The 17,794-nt window shown below is 46.1% G+C and overlaps 2 protein-coding genes across 2 annotated transcripts in view; one reads left to right on the forward strand and one right to left on the reverse strand.

The window, feature by feature from the left end:
- Positions 1-1,399: 1,399 nt before the first annotated feature.
- LOC148366590 (chymotrypsin B-like) lies at positions 1,400-7,538 on the reverse strand. Its single transcript, XM_088333385.1, has 6 exons — positions 7,434-7,538; positions 7,255-7,358; positions 5,500-5,579; positions 5,165-5,427; positions 3,578-3,711; positions 1,400-1,596 (listed from the first exon to the last, which is right to left on the reverse strand). Exons 1-6 carry the CDS (start codon positions 7,483-7,485, stop codon positions 1,435-1,437), a joined length of 795 nt encoding a protein of 264 aa, XP_088189511.1. The 5' UTR covers positions 7,486-7,538; the 3' UTR covers positions 1,400-1,434.
- A 2,652-nt stretch (positions 7,539-10,190) lies between these two features.
- trpm1a (transient receptor potential cation channel, subfamily M, member 1a) overlaps positions 10,191-17,794 on the forward strand; it is a 37,565-nt gene continuing 29,961 nt past the window's right edge. Inside the window, exons 1-2 of the mRNA XM_088333384.1 lie at positions 10,191-10,372; positions 14,245-14,321. Coding sequence (XP_088189510.1) covers positions 10,289-10,372; positions 14,245-14,321 — 161 coding nt within the window. The 5' untranslated portion in view covers positions 10,191-10,288. The remainder of the gene's footprint in view (positions 10,373-14,244; positions 14,322-17,794) is intronic.

The raw sequence follows: 17,794 nt of genomic DNA on the forward strand, positions 1-17,794 counted from the left end.
GTGGTGCTGATGAGTTCAAATGATATATTTGGGGATTTTTATGTTCTTTAATCCGTATTTGACTGTCAGGGGAAGTGTATTAGTATTTTTCAGGGTATTGAGTTTTGTATAGCAGAAAGGGTAAGGGAAGTACCAGTGTATCACCACTAGATGGCCAAGTCTCAGAGGTCAAAGAAGGGTGCTTGGGCCAAGTCTCACGGGATCTCACGTGATTTAATGAGACTTGCTCTATCAATGATCCTTAATGTCAACAATGAAATGGCGTTGTGTGAGACTGACATTTAGCATCAATTTTGCAGGTGAGATGTATATACTGTTAACACACTTACTGTGAGGATGATAATATGTGAAAATATGTGTGTAAAGGTTGTTTGTGATGTCTGTAAACTTTACAAAAAGTGAAATAGTAAGAGTGGTTAGCAAGAGTCACCCGTTAGCATTAGCAACAAATGGGGCCTTGGGTGAGGTATGCTATATTATGCTGGACTAATTTAAAAGTGTACTGTGATATTCATTTGTATATTTTGATACCAAATAACACAAGGTGAGTCGTTTTGGAAGGTACAGTTATGGTTATTTGTTCATTGATTCTTAAAAACTACCAATTGATGGAAATGTTATTTGGGATTTAAATGTTAAAGAGACCTCATGTAATCAAGTGAGACTTGCTCAATAAATGATCCTAAATGTCAACAATGAAATGGTGTCGTGTGAGACTGACATTTAGCATCTATTTTGCAGAAAAGGTCAAACAACAAAAAACAAAAAAATATATAAAACAAATGTGTAATACCAGCTGGAGCTAGCCCATCCACCTGGGTCCCGTTACAAAGCCACCGAACAAACTGTAACCCAAAGCACACGTTTTACACAAAAGCTCTTCCAAAGCACCTAGAGCCATTTGATTGGGTGAGCGGTAGGAATGGGCGGAGCTGTACACAAGGCGCGCGCACTCTTTCCCTGGCCTGGCGTCGTCTACACGGAAGGTAAATACGTGAGGATCCTCGTTTGCAGTATTTGGTGACGGTTTTATAAAAGAACTTTACTTGCACTTTATTTGAAACCATTATTTAGGATGAAAATAAGACTCAACATTTAGCACTCTTAAGGACTTTTAATCATTATTTTTATATTGATATGGCACACAGGCTCTGGCATTATTTCATAGATTTGATCTGATCATCAAAAAATCAAATATGCTAAAGAATTAGCTTTGGTCTGGAGAGCGGCTTTGCTGGTTTTGTTATATTTTGTCTTCCAATATTTTCCCAGAAAATCAAAATATTTTTGCTTTTACGGTCGAAAAGCTTCCCGGCCCTGCTTCCGATCGGCCGACGCCGTTAAACCCCCAAAAGTGAAAATTCTGGCGGGCCAAACACACGAGAGCGGAGACGCAAGCTAATCATGCCATTTTCTTTTTATTGCGTTTGGTGTTTAGTTGGCGGCGAGGGTCTGGTCCACCCAAGCGCGGAACTCGGTGACGCGGGCGTAGACGGCGGGCGTGGAGGTGGAGCAACGGCTGCTGCCCCAGGACACGATGCCCACCAGGGTCCAGGCGTTGTCCTTCTCGCACACCAGGGGGCCGCCGGAGTCGCCCTGCAAAAAACGGGAGGTACGTCGGTCACCAAAGGCCAAATGCTTTACGATGGGCTTCACACTCACTTGTTCGCACGCACACACTGAAAGGCAGCCCACGGTGGCATTAGGGGGTTGAGTGTCTTGCCCAAGGACACTCCTACATTTCACCGGGAGGAGCCGGGAATCCAACCCGCTACCACTCGGTCCTGAGACCGACAACAGACTTCATACTTACCCATTCACACACATGAGCTTTTCACAGCGTTCCTTTCCGGTTAGCAAATTAGGCCGTTGTTTCAGACTTCCTCTTGTTCTCAACGCAGCGGCCCTCGCAGTCAACTTTCCTTTTTTCATCGAAGTTGCCATGTCGGAAATGAGGTGGGCTTGAATTTTTACAGAAAGTCCAAGGATAGGTGGTATAAAAGAGCCGAGAAAAGATCCACAGGTTGGAGAGCGTTCTCCATTCTGTCCCCGGTGCTGTGGAACGCTCCGCCCTTTGACATTCCATCTGCAACCTCAATGGAAGTGTTTCAATCTAGGCTTAAAACACACTTATTCTCTATAGCTTATGGATGACCTAGATTTCAATGTCTGTGTATTGTTCGCTAATGCTAGATCCATCGCAACCTGGTCATCCTTTTGATTTGATTTTATATGGCATATTATACTTTATTTGTTTTACATTTTATTTTGAATTATATTGTTTGTTAACGCAACATCCATTTTGGCCCGGTCATCCTGGAAGGGGGATGGCTTCATGTGCGGTCCCTTCTCAAGGTTTCTTCATTTTTCTGACTTTTTCCTTGCCCTTATGTAGGTTTTAGATCAGGGGATGGTGTCAGAATAGTCTGTGGTCTATGCAGCCCTTTTAGACACCTTGTGATTAGGGGCAAAACAAATAAACAGGACTTGACAAAGGGCTATCACCTGGTAAAATGGTGATTTTAGTTTCTGTGTAGAAATATATTTGATCCATTGTGACAGAGGCCACGGGACAGTAAAAAATGGGATCAAAGGCTGAAACTGGCCCCCCGGGCGGACTTCGGACACAGCCGTCCTATATGCCGGCCGTACTAGAAATAAGAAGGATGTCAGACGATCTACCGGATGCCAGAAAGATCGGGTACAAAGCCTAGCCAACCTTTTTGAACCTGGGGGCTACTTTTTGTCCCTAATTAGCATTAGCGCTAAAAATTTGAATGACGTTAAATGCTCTATGGACTGCATTTAAGCCGTCACTGAAGACCTCCCGAAGCACTTTACAACCTATTTCACATTTAACCCATTCACGCAGCCGTGCAAGGCGCCTACCTGTTACCATGTAATGGAATGTATATTTACTATTAGTATTATCAGATTGAGAGGAGCCAGTTGAGGTGGCTCGGGCTTCCGATAAGGATGCCTCCTGGACGTCTGTTCAGTGCATGTCCCACTGGCAGGAGGCCCCGGGAACAACCCAGGACGCGCTGGAGAGTCTTTTAGGTCGTGATTTAAGCTGTTTAGGCGCTACTGAATCCAGGACACTAGCCAGGGTAGCATTAAACTCATTCATTAGTGAGTCAATAGAGCCCGGGATCCCTTCAGATGAGCCGGAGGAGGTGGCTGGGGAGAGGGACGTCTGGGCTTCCCTTTTAAGGCTGCTGCCCCCGCCACCCCACCCTGGATAAGCGGAAGACAATTGAATGGATGGATGGATATTATGATGAGTTATAGGAAGTGGGCTCGAAATAATCACCGTCAACCACTAAAACATTGTTTTGAAGACATTTTTGTCTATGAAACCTAGCGAAACCTTGCATGCAATGAGATGAATGAGAAAATAAGATCAATGTCAGCTTAGATAAGCAAAAAGACGAATAATGGCGCAATGAAAAAAATAGTGTATCGCAACCGTCGTGCCAAAACATTTAGCAGCGAAGAGATGTCTTGAAATGGCAAATGTTCGACATCCACGCGGGAAAAGGGAATAAAGGTGTCTCCCGTCGAGCGGGGTCCTCACCATGCAAGAAGTGGCACCGTCGCCTCCGGCGCAGATCATCACGCCGGAGATGTTGCTTCCCCAGTGACGCTTGCACTGCTCGTTGGACAGAAGGGGCAGCGCCGCCTGCTGGAGCTTGTTGGGAGTGCTGGGAGCTGTTCAAACCGTACAGTTCGTCCATTTAGTATCGGAAAGAAAGCCACGGCGGCCTGGGCATAAGCGGGCTATGCTGAGGGCCCAGCGACCACTTGGGGGCCTCGAGGGCCCTTAACGTATATATAAATACATATATATATGTATGACATTTTAAATTGACATGACATTTTACAGTGATGTACGCTTCAGAGGCTTCGAGACTTCATCGACGTCTTAGCTTAAATGTCTTTGAAATGAGAGGTTTACGTAGCGTGTGTGACGTCATGTGACACCACCGGATAGCTTAAGGCACAGGTGTCAAACAGGCGGCCCGCGGGCCAGATCAGGCCCACTCATGGTTTAAATCCGGCGTGAGAGAAGCGCAAGAGGAAAATGAGCTGTCGTTTTAAATATTTCCCCCAGATGTCACCCAATCCAGTTAACGCTTGCAAAACAATTGTGGTCGTATTTCTCCATTTCTCTCTGACTCACTTCTTTTGTATTTATTCCTCCCTCTTTTTCTTTCTCCTGTTCACTCTCTCTTTCTCTCTTTTTCTCTTTTCCCTATTTCTCTCTCACTCTCTAACTCTTTCTTTTTCTCTGTCTTGCTCTCTTTCTATTTTCTCTCTCTAATTTACACTTTAATTCTCTTTCTTTCTATTTTTCTCTTTCTTTCTCACCTTCTTTCTTTCCCTTTTTCGACCTCTCTCTCTCACCTCACTTTGTCTCTTTATCTCCTGCTGACTCTTTTTCTTTCACTTCTCTTATTCTTTTAATCTTTCTCTTTTTTCACTTTCGTTTTTTCTCTATATTCATTTCCCCCTTCTCAATTCATATCTCTATTCTGAAAGAAAGAAAAATAAATAAATCAAGAGAGAAAGAGGAGAGGAAAGACGAGAGAAAGAGAGAAGGGAAAGCAAGAGAGAAAGAGAGAGAAAAGAAAAAAGTAAGAGAGTGCAAAAGAAGGTGAAAAGACACAGAGAAAGAGAAACAAAGAAAAAGAAAAAAAAGAGAGAGAGAGAGAGAGAGAGAGAAATGAGAGAGAGAGGGAGAGAGAGAAAAAGGGGGGGAGAGAGAGAGAGAGAGAGAGAGAGAGAGAGAAAGAAATACAAGTACAGCATTTGTTGGAGGCACCTGGCTTTGCCGACATCAAGTGGACATATTTCAACCTGCAGCTCGTTTTTCTCTTGCGCTTCCCTCAACGTTGTCTGGCGGGCCGGATCCAATCCCTTAGCGGGCCTGAACCGAGATGCGATAGTAGAATGGCTTCATGTTTGCTCTCAGGTTGAGAAGAGAAAGGGGAAGGAATTTTTGGTGAATATGTTCTTGACTTTAGCCCCACTAGGGGGGGGGGTGGCTTCCGTAGTTAAAATAGATAGATAAGGTCGGCGGGGTTCGGGGGATGCTATCGTTTCCATCGTCGAACGTGACTTTAAGCGCGGCGCGTACCGGAAAGAGGGTCACGGTACCGACCGTTGTATCTGGTGAGTCCCCATCCGGAGGTGACGCAGGCGGTCCCGGCCGCAAAGTCGTCGGCGGTCTGGGCCAGGCAAACGGGCGAGACGTCGGCGCCCAGGCGGGCGGGCGAGCTCAGCTTGATGAGGCTGATGTCGTTGTTGATGGTGCGCGGGTTCCAGCCGGGGTGCGTGATGATCTTGGCGGGGCGCAGGATCTGGACCTTCTCGTCCGAGCCGTAACCCTTATCGTGCTCGCCGGCCACCACGCGGTGGTAGGACCTGGACGGGGGCGGGGCAAGGAGAGGCGGGGTCAGCCGAGAAGCGGGCCGGGCGACGGAGGACCGCGCTTACCTGACGTTGCAGTGGGCGGCCGTCACCACCCAGTTCTCGTTGATCAGGGAGCCGCCGCAGAAGTGGAAGCCGTTGGATTGCTGACCGGAAAAGGACAACTTTAGCGGCGGGAACCGGGAAAATGGCGAAAAGGACCGGGAGGGGAAAGCCGGCGGGAGCTCAAACGGGACAGCATTTTTGGTCATCCGAGACCTCATAAGCACCACGCTCGATCCTTATAAGACGGAAATGGTTCTTCCGTCTCAGACTATGTGGATTGAACCTAGCCTTCAGCGCCTACGTTTGGAAAAAACTAGAGCAGGGGTATCGAACATACGCCTACAGATCAAATTCAGCCCACTAGCTGCGATTGGATACGTCTTGCTATCTGTAAGAGAAGAATTTTTGATGGATTTGGGTCACAGCTTGTAATTCGGGCAGGACGCTGGCCGGCAGGGCGGCACGATTGACCGAAATGGAATCGATATTTCCGCGTGGCGTCGTGCGATTGTCTTCGCACGACACTGCGGTTCTTTCCAAGATTTCAAGTTTGTTGTTTGAGTGACGGAGTCTTTGGCCAACCGCAATTGTCACCGTGCCGGCCAATCAGAGGTGTTTTTTGGGTGGGCGTGACTCTGCGCGTGACTGTCATAGGCCGGTGTGCGCTGTCGGTCAAACGCGACAGCTCGCTTTTAGCGGTTCGTGACGTCGAACAGAAATTCACAGATTAGATCCCCCTCGGACAGAAGTCGCGAGAGCGCAAATACAATCGGCGATCACCAGCGGGTGCTCCGTGGTTTGTTATCGTGTCCGTGAATCGACTGAGGCGGCGTCGGGAGAGAAGACTGCAGGTACGGCGCATTTCTACACCTAAGCTACGTAGAAACCCTCACAAGTTACCCCCGCGGAGCCACATCCGTTACCAATGAAAGGAACTTGAATTTGGAGCTACTATTTGTGGGAGAACCGGACATTTGGAGACCTTGCTGAAGTCCCGGTAACCCGATGCTAGCCTGCGGCTCGCCAGCTGCTCTCTAAATGGTTTTCTTACACTGAAAGGAGCCCACCAATTTCATTGTAGTTTCGTATAATGACATTAAAGTCTATTTATTGAACTGCGATTCTGTTTTTATTTGTTGATTTATAGTTGTTATTTTGATACCGCCGCATACTCTCAGTCAGTAATGTCGTCATCTCTAAGGAAGACTGCTAAATGGTGCCGCCCTAGTTTGAACTGTGAGTTTTGACATTCAATACATTTGAGAGCAGATTTTTTGTATCGATTCGGGTCGCGGCCTGTCATTCGGGTGGGAGGCCGCGCCTGAAATCGGACCGCTTGAGAAACATCCGCACTCCGTTTTGTGCGGCATTTGGAAAAAAGTCATGTCTTTTTTTCCATAAGTTTTCCATAAGGCTTGTCGTCCGATCTTGGATCCGGCCGTACATCCGTTTGATTTTGGCACCCTTGCAATAATGAATCCAAATCATTTCAGGGGCCGCAGAAAACCTTCTGGCAGCCCGCATCAGGACCCCGGGCCTCGATTTTGACGTTCGGTATTTATTTGTTTATCATTTTGTTTGATTGAGTTCTTTCTTAGGTTTAAAAAACAAAGTTTGGGTGCGCGTCATACAGGAGATCTTACAGTCGTAGATGACCGTCTTTGATCGGCGGCGATATATCTCCGACCGCAACGGAAATCGAACCCGGGTCCGGTATGAGAGCCGAATCCCGACAGCCGGACCGGTGCCGGGTCAAATAAGGAGGCGGTGTCTCACCTGCAGCGAGACCTGCCAGGGCCAGGAGTGCGGGACGGCCTCCTCGCCGTTGACGATGCGGGCATAGCCGCTCACCTCGGGCGGGATTTCGGGCTTCCCGCAACCTATAGGACACAACAACACCTGCGTTCAGTAGCCCATCGGGGCGCAGCGCCGGAGGCGGCTTTCTCTTTTCTGACCGTAGGCGGCGCTGACGAGAGCGAAGACTGAGACGATCCACAAGACAGCCATGACTACGAAGACCACGTTGATGCCGACCGCTCGCCCCCGTCCCCTTTTATGGAGGCCAGGGTCCCGTTTGGACCAATGGCGACCTTCCGTGCCGCCCGCAGCTGCTTATCAGCGGGGGAGTTCTCACGTTCCGATTGGAGCGGATGCTTGACTCGACTTGGAAAGAAAATTTGTCAGCGTTTGCGTTCTGAAGCCCCCGATAAGCAGGTGGGCGCCTTGCGCGGCTGACGCCGCTATGGGTGTGTGAAGTACATTGTAGAGCGCTCGTCCTGGAACCGAAAGGTCGCAGGTTGGATTCCCGGCTCCTCCGTATTAAATGTCCACCGGCAAGACACTGAGGCCCCAATGCCCCCATGATTGTGTCCCGCTGAAACGCTCTACTCTGGCGAAAAACCTTCTAGCGGACCCTGATTGGACAGCCTGAGTACTCGCTTGCTTCTTTGAGACCCATGCGGGTAGAACCTTCTTCAAAATCCCTCGATAGAATACTTACAAGTAGATGCAGGTAGGTAGGCCCTTCTGACAGGTCTAATGACCTCCTAAGAGTACATTTATACATTGGTACAAACCGGTAGGACCTTCTGATAGCTGCACTCACCCTGGAAGAGTATGCTTCAGTAGGAAGTTCTGACCCCCAGATTGACCCTTTTAGAGTATATACAGGGAGTGCAGAATTATTAGGCAAGTTGTATTTTTGAGGATTAATTTTATTATTGAACAACAACCATGTTCTTAATGAACCCAAAAGTCTCATTAATATCAAAGCTGAATATTTTGGAAGTTGGAGTGGGGCTTTTTTAGTTTGAGCTATTTTAGGAGGATATCTGTGTGTGCAGGTGACTATTACTGTGCATAATTATTAGGCAACTTAACAAAAAACAAATGTATACCCATTTCAATGATTTATTTTCATCAGGGAAACCAACATAACAGCTCAACAGTCACAAATATACATTTCTGACATTCAAAAACAAAACAAAAACAAATCAGTGACCAATATAGCCACCTTTCTTTGCAAGGACGTTTCAGCTTGTGTGTCTTGTTCAGTGGTGGTCGTTTTTCAGCCTTTCTTACCTTGGCCATGTCTCTGAGTATTGCACACTTTGTGGTTTTGGGCACTCCAGTGATGTTGCAGCTCTGAAATATGGCAAAACTGGTGGCAAGTGGCATCTTGGCAGCTGTACGCTTGACTTTTCTCAGTTCACGGGCAGTTATTTTGCGCCTTGGTTTTTCTACCCGCTTCTTGCGACCCTGTTGACTATTTTGAATGTAACGCTCGATTGTTCGATGATCACGCTTCAGAAGCTTGGCGATTTTAAGAGTGCTGCATCCCTCTGCAAGATATCTCACTATTTTTGACTTTTCAGAGCCTGTCAAGTCCCTCTTCTGACCCATTTTGCCAAAGGAAAGGAAGTTGCCTAATAATTATGCACACCTGATATAGGGTGTTGATGTCATTAGACCACACCCCTTCTCATTACAGAGATGCACATCACCTGATATGCTTAATTGGTAGTAGGCTTTCGAGCCTATACAGCTTGGAGTAAGACAACATGCATAAAGAGGATGATGTGGTCAAAATACTCATTTGCCTAATAATTCTGCACTCCCTGTATATGCGTAGACATAGGCAGGTAGGATATTCTGAGACATGAATTCACCTGTGCATAGTGTTAGGAATTCGATATCGAAAATGTAGCGTTTACCAAATTGTTCCAATGACTTATCAGACTCCATTAACCACACACAACCTTCATTCACCTAACAATGCGTGCTCGTTTCTCGATGTGACGGACAAGAGACCGGCATTTCCACACGGGGACAGATTTCATTTCTTAAAGTATTAAACTAAGTGAACGCCATCGAATTCGACGAATTAGTGTCGCTTGAGTCTCTGTCAAGCCTTCTCTCTCTCTCGATCCTCTCAATCTTCTGAAGTTCTTCCCTCGACCCGAGCTGGTGTGCCAGCTCCTCCCATGGGCGTGACAGATATGCCCCCTCGCCTCGATGTCTGGACCCCGAGCGTCTCTGCGTCACCAGGCCCCCTCTCGCGCCGGGAAGTGCTGATTATCGTATCAGCCCTTCTCCCAGTTCCTGTTGCTTCTGTAAACATCCCTCTTCACAAGGTTACAATGACCTCGCCCCACAGCTCAGCCAGTGAATATCTTTTGCATTTACATGTCATTTGTTTTTGATTGTACAAAATCCTTTACAGTCAAAAGTATAAAATCCTTTAATAGACACCAGCATTACTTTGCAGATGTTTAGTCCGACCTCTGCGGCAGATTTGGTCCCTATTTGCATTTTCGAGGTTGTACGAAAAGATAAGGACTGACGCGTGGGAAGACTGTCGCTAAGAAAGTACTGCTATGAAAGGATACATTCAAACACTCTACGAAAACAGCGAGTCAATACTTCATTGGAATATGTGGATGAACATAAATGCATTTAAATCAACTCATGATGTCATGATAAAACTAATGCAACTGTAAAACTAAAGCGATCGTGATCACATTTGAGTGACGCATTTGTATAATCCAACAGCGAGTCAATAAATCCAATCTAGGAATGCCGTGCTCGCCTGCGGCGCTTGGCCTTTTGTGCTCCTAAAGTGGATTTCCCCGCAATCGGGATTGGGCAAATCCCCGTCGTGCATTAAAGGCAACTCGTCGGGATTAGCGGGGAAACTCGGACGTCCCGGCTCCGCGCGGACGCCCGAAGGAAACGCCGGCGGCGCACGGTCCCGCGGATGGCCCGGACCGCCCGGGAGTCTACGTGGAAGACCGGGACTATGTAGACCGGGATGGACGGCAGAGGTCGACGGGGGACGGACGGCTCCTTCAAGCGCTCCTCGGTAAAACGCAGCGCCTCCTCTGGATCGCAGCGGGTAAGACAGACTTTTGCAAACAGCTCCGATTTTTCTCCTGGGACCGAACTGGTCCCGATTGGATCCGGCATAGGGCACGTTCGGGCCATCCGTTTATACTTACAATTTGGGCCGCGACTCACCACTATTTTGAAAGTCACCGGCTATTAGGGCTGCAACAACTCATCGATATAATCGATTATTGAGAGAGCTGGCGACGCGTTAGATCACAGGTGTCAAACAGGCGGCCCACGGGCCAGATCAAGCCCGCTAAGGGATTGAATCCGGCCCGCGAGACAACACTCAAAGAAGCGCGAGAGAAAAACAAGCTGCAGGTTGAAATAACTTGATGTTGCCAAAGAAAGGTGCCTCGAACAAAGACACTGTACTTGTATTTATTTCTCTTTGTCTCTCTCTCTCCCTCTTTTCCACCCCTTTTCTCCCACTCTCTGTCTCTGTCTCTTTCACTCTCCGTGTCTCTCTTTTTCTCTTCCTTTGTTGCTCTTTGTCTCTTTCTCTGTGTCTTTTGAACTTCTTTTGCCCTAACTTCCTTTTTTCCTTTTCTCTCTTTTCTCTTTCTCTCTTCATACCCTTCGCGTTTTCTTTTCTCTTTTCTCTCTTCTGTCTTTCTATTTCTCTTTGGATTTCTTTCTTCCTCTCCCTTTCTTTTCCCCTCTGTCATGACTTTTTATCTTTTGTTTCTCACGCTCTCTCGCTCTCTGTCTCTTTTTCTTTATTTGTCCCGCCCTCTCTCCTTTTCCCTCCCTCTTTCTCTTATTCCTTTATCTCTTTTTCTTTCTCTTGAATCTACTAGTCCGGTTCTATTGTGTGGCCCCCGAGTTCAAATGAGTTTGACACCCCTGCGTTAGATCATCGATTGGTTATACCGGGTGATTTATGAGCCTCCAAGTTCGTCGCTGCGATTCAAATAAGAGTGCACACAATACTGTTGTGACGCTGAGAGTTGTAGTACCCCTTTTTTAAAAAAAAAAAAGAAAAAAAAAAGAAAAAGAAATTGCTTTACGACATATAACATTTCTTTTATTGCTTTTTTGTTTAGTATGGTCAGTCCAAATGTTATATGGTTTTTGCTTACGGTTGTAGGAAAACAACGTATTTGCATGTGTGTGGCATATGTAAGTATTTTTGTTCATCAAGTTCATTGACAAATACTTGGATTTTTTTTAGATTCCAGAATATTCCGTGCACTATTTTGTTATCCATCCAAAACTTCAACATTGGAATAAAAAAAAGGGAAATTAAAAATGTGCAAGAATCCCGATTCAATTAATAGCAAAAATAATCTGATCATGATTGTCAGGACCAGAACGGAAACAGGACCCGATTGCGTTAAGTTTTATGAAAGGAAAGAGGAAGGGCTGCGCCCATGATCCGGTGTTCGCTAGGCGCGGACGCAGATCTTCCGTGGCAAGCGATGGCGGTGTCCGGGACGGAAAAACGGGTCAGGAGTCGGGACAGGAGTGCAAATACGTGGTCAGAAGCAAGTCATAAGCCAGGGAAGGAGAGTTGACGTGGTTGGGGACAAAAAGAGGTTGAAATCCGGGACAGGAGAGTAGATATTGTCAGGGTCAAAAATGTGTCGAAGCCGGGGACAGACGGGAGCAAAAAACAGGTAACAAGGAGTCTGGGTCGAAAAAGGCTTGCCTAGTGTTCACTGAGGTTCGCAGACGGACTGACAACAGGTGACAGAAAGGAGTGGGTTTGAATCGTGACAGGGAGCCAATCAGAGTCCGAGGCAGTTGACGCCAAAGGAGCGGGCACAGCTGAGTCAAATCAGTAATCATGACAATGATTCAATTTTTTCGAGCATAAAGTTGATTTAACGATATGGCAAATGAGGAAACCGGGAACAATAAAAATGATCTTTTATGAAACAAACTGCAGATTCGTACAAAAATGAAAGACAAATGCTTTTAAAATAGACGAGGCGCAGCCCTCGGTCCTTAGAAAAACCTTCGTCCTTTATTAAGGACGGGGAAAAAAAAATAATACATTACAATCAAGCCACCGTTTTATCCCTGTAAACCAGTGATTCTCAAATAGTGGGGCAGCCCCCCCTCCAGGGGTGAAACTTTTTTAAATGTTTTTTAATCATTCCTAAAAGAAAGTGCTATTGCACCTCCACTACGCAAGGGCGCAGCGGCGTTCTCAGTGGCAAAGTGTTTTGTTGACATTTGGTTTCCACGCTTTTCAAATTGCAGAGTATAAGCATTGAGCATGAAGTGTAGGAACAATCTGAAGCAGACCTCCAAGTGACCCTGTGAAGAAAATAGGTGTAAAATACTAAAATAACACTACGATGGCAATGCTTAAAAAAATACTTCTACAGAAATACAACAAAAATGACCGCTACCATACTACTACAATACAAAAATACTAACAGGCAAAACATGCATGAGAAGCTAATTGGACACTAAATTGTCCGTTAGTGTGAATATAAGAGTGGATGGTTGTCTAGGTCTATTTGACCCTGTGATGAACCGGCGACTCACCCTGGGGGTACCCCGCCTTCCATCGAAGAAGGCGGGGATACACTACCAGCAGGCCACGTGACCCTAAGTTCAGAAAAAAACGGCTAGTCAAAATAAGTCAACAAATGTATTCCGTTTTTATTCAAACTTCCTCTTCTTCGCAGGACCAATTGTATTGACGCGTTTTTTTCACGGATTCCCCCTCCGTCAAAGGTTTGCAGTGCCACCTCCTCGCTCGCCATTGTAGCATTTTCATTTGATGGGCCGGGTCTCGCCAAAAGGGGCCGCTGTGCCGTTGAAGCCCTTTTCCGTGGCTTCACTTTTTCGCAGTGTTCCTTTCCAGTTCGCTAGTTGTCGTCTGCGTATTTCGCCCGGAAGTTTCTCTTGATCGTATTATATTACAGTCGGTTAGGCAGACGCAGTTGTTTTAGATTTGGGTGAGAGAAGACCCTCGCAGTCAACTTTCCTTCACTGTGTCAGAAACCGGGCAGGAAAAAATTCTCATGGGAAACTGAGGTGGCCAAAGGGCTACCGCCATCCTCTGGTCGGATGGTGAAAAAAGTCGTATTTCATAGCGCTGTCAACATTATTATAACCTTATCTTCCTTGTTTCTTTATCTTCTTTGTTTTCTTTTATCCTCACTGTCAAATGTGAAACTGGAGTGCCACGTCCAATTTCGTTGTCACATTATGTTCAACCCATTTTGTAACAATGACAATAAAGGTAGATTCTATTTTATTCTATTACCCCTTGGGCCACGTATTATCCATGACGGAGGTCAGAGGCCCAAAAAAAAATGGATCGCGTGCCGACACCAGACCCCAGGCTGAACTTTCGTAACACCTGCTCTGAAACCGGAAAGTCATTCCGATCACATTTTGGAGCTAACGTCGGTCGACCTTTGGGAAAGAGCCTCCGAGAGCCGGGAGGTTTTTCCAGCTTAGGAAAAGGTCGACCCCCTCCCCGGGGGCCCATCTATTGTATAGAAGGCGGCACTTTGCGTTTGTCATAAAACAATGTACGCCGGGCTTAAGTCGGCTTGACGTTAATCCCCCATTATGTAAAGTGCAATGTCACGCAGGCACCGCCATTTCCAAGCCAGGCGGGATTACTTCCTTTTTTTATGACATTTGCCGAAGAGGATCGGAACCATCGCCAAATGGAAGCCTTCGCTCCGCCGCTGATAATTAGGCCGATCGCTCCACGCGCACTCGAACTCTGTGGCTGTGAACGCGAAAGAAAGAAGCCAGGGAAAATAGGGAGCCGGCTCTCGCCGTTCGCTTCAAAGAGCCGGTCCATAAAGCCGTTCTGTTGGCCCACGAAGCATCACTTGTAGGGAGCCGGCTCCCGATCGTCGGCGAACCGACGCCCTCCGGTCACTCGAACGTTTTCTCTTTCAGTTGCAGAGAGCCTGGATCGAGAAAACCTTCCAGAAGAGAGAATGCGTTCACGTCATCGCGGGAAAAGACGCCACCAGGTACACAAAATGGCTTGAATTTCAAGGAGGTGAAAGTGCTCGCATTTGGGGTGAAATGCTTGAAATCGTGGCCGACACTGCCCTCTGGTGGCTTGGCTTTGCCACTGCGTTTCTTCTTCCTTTCCAAGAGGACGGAACCAATGCGGCACGCTACACCTAAACTAGGAAAAGCGGAGTAGCGCAAGGAATGATTATGTCTCCATTCTGGAAAAAAAAATGAGGGTAGCAAGTCTCAATGGGAAGAACTCCCTGCAACGGAAAATTCCATTTTGACCCAACAACTAGACGGGGAGAGACTTTTCTCCCCCCAAAATTGATCGATGCCATGAACTCATGATCTCCAAATCCTGTGTCTTGCACGCATGATTGAAAATCCAGGTATAAACGGCATAAAGATATTTGGCTCTGCAAAATACACAAATGGCGCCAGATTTCTTCAAAGAATGGTCCCGGATCATTTGAAAACTTGGCCTTGAAAGTCCTTTAAAGTGCTTGAACTTGGCAATGGGAAATGTGTACATTGTATGTGCTTTAGTCGTCAAAATGGGACCTACGGCTCTTTTTAGTCAAGTCAAGTCAAGTCATTTTTATTTGTATAGCCCTAAATCACGAAGAGTCTCAAAGGGCTTCACAGATTAGTATACTATGTTACACAAACTATTTTCAACCGACAAGAGGAGTAGGTTATTCGTATGCAATGGAGTAGAAGTGAGTTTTAAGTTTAGATTTAAACATTTCCACTGAGGTTGCAGATCGAATCTCAGGGGGAAGAGCATTCCACAGCACCGGTGCCCGGATGGAGAACGCTCTCGAACCAGCAGAAGACTTCTTTGCTCTCGGGATCATCAGAAGACCAGCACTCTCAGATCGTAGGCTTCGGCCCGGGACATAGTGGCAGATCAGATCTGAAAGATAAGAGGGAGCAAGTCCATGTATGATTTTGTACAATACTAAGAGAACTTTGAAGTCACATCTTTGGCTAACTGGGAGCCAATGCAGGTTAGCCAAAATCGGTGTTATGTGATCGTACTTTTTTGTCCTGGTTAAGAGCCTCGCTGCGGCATTTTGTACTAGCTGAAGAGACTTGATTCTGGACTTCGGGAGACCGGAGAGTAGTGCATTGCAGTAATCGAGACGGGAGGTAACAAATGCATGAATTAATGTTTCCGCATCAGACTGAGACAGTATTGAACGGATTTTAGCAATGTTGCGAAGATGGAAGAAGGCAGTTCTAGTAATTTGTTTTACATGCATCTCAAAGGATAGTTCAGGGTCAAATATGACACCTAAATTTTTAACTGAGTCACTCTGTGTGATGTGACATTTGTCAATGTTCACAGCAGTTTTTGAGAATAAGTCCCGGCATTTAGAAGGACCAATGACTAACATTTCAGTCTTTTCAGAGTTAAGACGCAAGAAGTTGAGTGACATCCACTCTTTTATCTCAGTGAGACAGGCCTCCAAATTTCCACAGTTTAGTGTGGAAGATTCCTCCAACGGAAGATATAGTTGAGTGTCGTCTGCATAGCAATGGAAGCTGATATTGTACTTGCGAATAATATCACCTAACGGAAGCATGTAAATGTTGAAAAGTAGGGGGCCGAGCACTGAACCCTGCGGAACACCGCAGGTAACATTAAAGGGCTCAGATGTCGTTTCACCATATTTAACACAGTGTGTCCTATCTGAGAGGTAGGATTTGAACCACGAGAGGACAGCTCCTGAGAGACCAATCCATTTTTCCAACCGTTCTAGTAGGATATTGTGGCGCACTGTGTCAAAAGCAGCACTAAGATCCAGCAGCAGCAAAAGTGATGAAGCGCCAGAATCCATTGACATTAGGAGATCATTTGTTACCTTGATCAGAGCTGTCTCAGTAGAGTGGTTAGCCCTGAATCCTGATTGCATGGATTCAAAAAGGTTATTCTCCGATATGAAAGCATTCAGCTGCTGTGCCACTACTCTTTCGAGTACTTTAGAGAGGAAAGGTAGGTTTGACACAGGTCTGTAATTACTTAATATTTCTGGATCAAGGTTGGGTCGTTTCAGTGTGGGTTTAATAACGGCGGACTTAAAAGCTGCTGGAACTACACCTGAGGAGAGTGATGTATTTATAATATTTAGAACTGAAGGCCCAAGGACGCTAAAAAGACTTTTAATAAGTGAACCTGGGAGCGGGTCGAACTGGCAAGTTGTCGGTTTGGCCGCATTCACCACTTGTTTGAGATCATCAAGTGACAGTTCACTAAAACCGGCCATTTTCCCAGGGCAGCCACCCTGTCGTGCATCTGTAAATTTCAGTCCTTTAATACGTGTGGTACTAACAATATCTTTTGCAATTTCTTCCTGTATGCATTGAATCTTCTTAGTGAAGAAGACCATTAAGTCCTGAGCAGAGTGTGTCGAACTGTCTGCGATAGGCTGTTGCCTTGTAAGCGATGCTACAGTGTCAAAAAGGGCTTTGGGGTTGTTCTTTTGAGACGCAATCACCTTCGAAAGGTAGGCCGATTTTGCAGAGGCAAGGGCCGCTTTATACTTTAACAAGCTGTCACACCAGGTTTGATGGAAAACCTCAAGCTTGGTAGCGCGCCATTTTCTCTCCCATTTCCTGCATTCTTTTTTAAGGGTTCTAGTTTCCTCAGTAAACCAAGGTGTGCGTCTTTTAGGACGTGATTTTAGTTTTATGGGCGCTATTGAATCCAGCACACTAGTCAGGGTGGTATTGAACTCATTCATGAGTGAGTCAATCGAGCCATTGTATTTAGGAAAGGACGCAACTGCTCCAGGAAGGAGTTCAAAGAGCTCAGAAACTGTGCCAGTGCTTATATTGCGTCCGCTAGATCCCTCAGCTTTATTAACTTTACATTTAGTTAGCACCTCAAATGTCACTAAATAATGATCAGAGATAACAGTAGTACACGGTAGCACCATAATGTTTGAGGTTAAAACTCCTCGAGTCAGAATCAAGTCTAGCGTGTTCCCATTTTTATGGGTTGGCAAGTCAACCAGTTGAGTAAAACCAAATGCATCAATTAGAGAACTAAACGCAATAGTAAGTGAACTGTGTGGGGAGTTCATATGAATGTTAAAGTCTCCCATAATTATTATTTTGTCTGCATAGGTTACTAGTTCAGACAAAAGTTCAGCAAATTCGTCTAAGAAAGTTGTGTATGGCCCAGGTGCACGATAGATAGTTATTACATCAATTGACAATTGAGGGGACCGCATCACAAGAGCCTCAAACGTTTTGTAATTATTAGAGGTACGTGTATTAAATTTGAGCGATTTTTCAGAGATTAGCGCAACACCACCACCTCTTTTCAGCGTGCGTGCTATATGACTACTCTCGTAGTCTGGGGGAGAGGCATAATTTAGCGCTAAGTGCTCATCCGGGCGTAACCACGTTTCACAAAGACCCATACAGTTAAGTTTATAATCACGAATAATGTTATCAACAAGTAAAGCTTTTGGAG

Source organism: Urocampus carinirostris, chromosome 4 (genome assembly GCF_059441175.1).
Source record: "Urocampus carinirostris isolate Australia breed hairy pipefish chromosome 4, RoL_Ucar_1.0, whole genome shotgun sequence".
Classification (NCBI taxonomy): Eukaryota; Metazoa; Chordata; class Actinopteri; order Syngnathiformes; family Syngnathidae; genus Urocampus; species Urocampus carinirostris.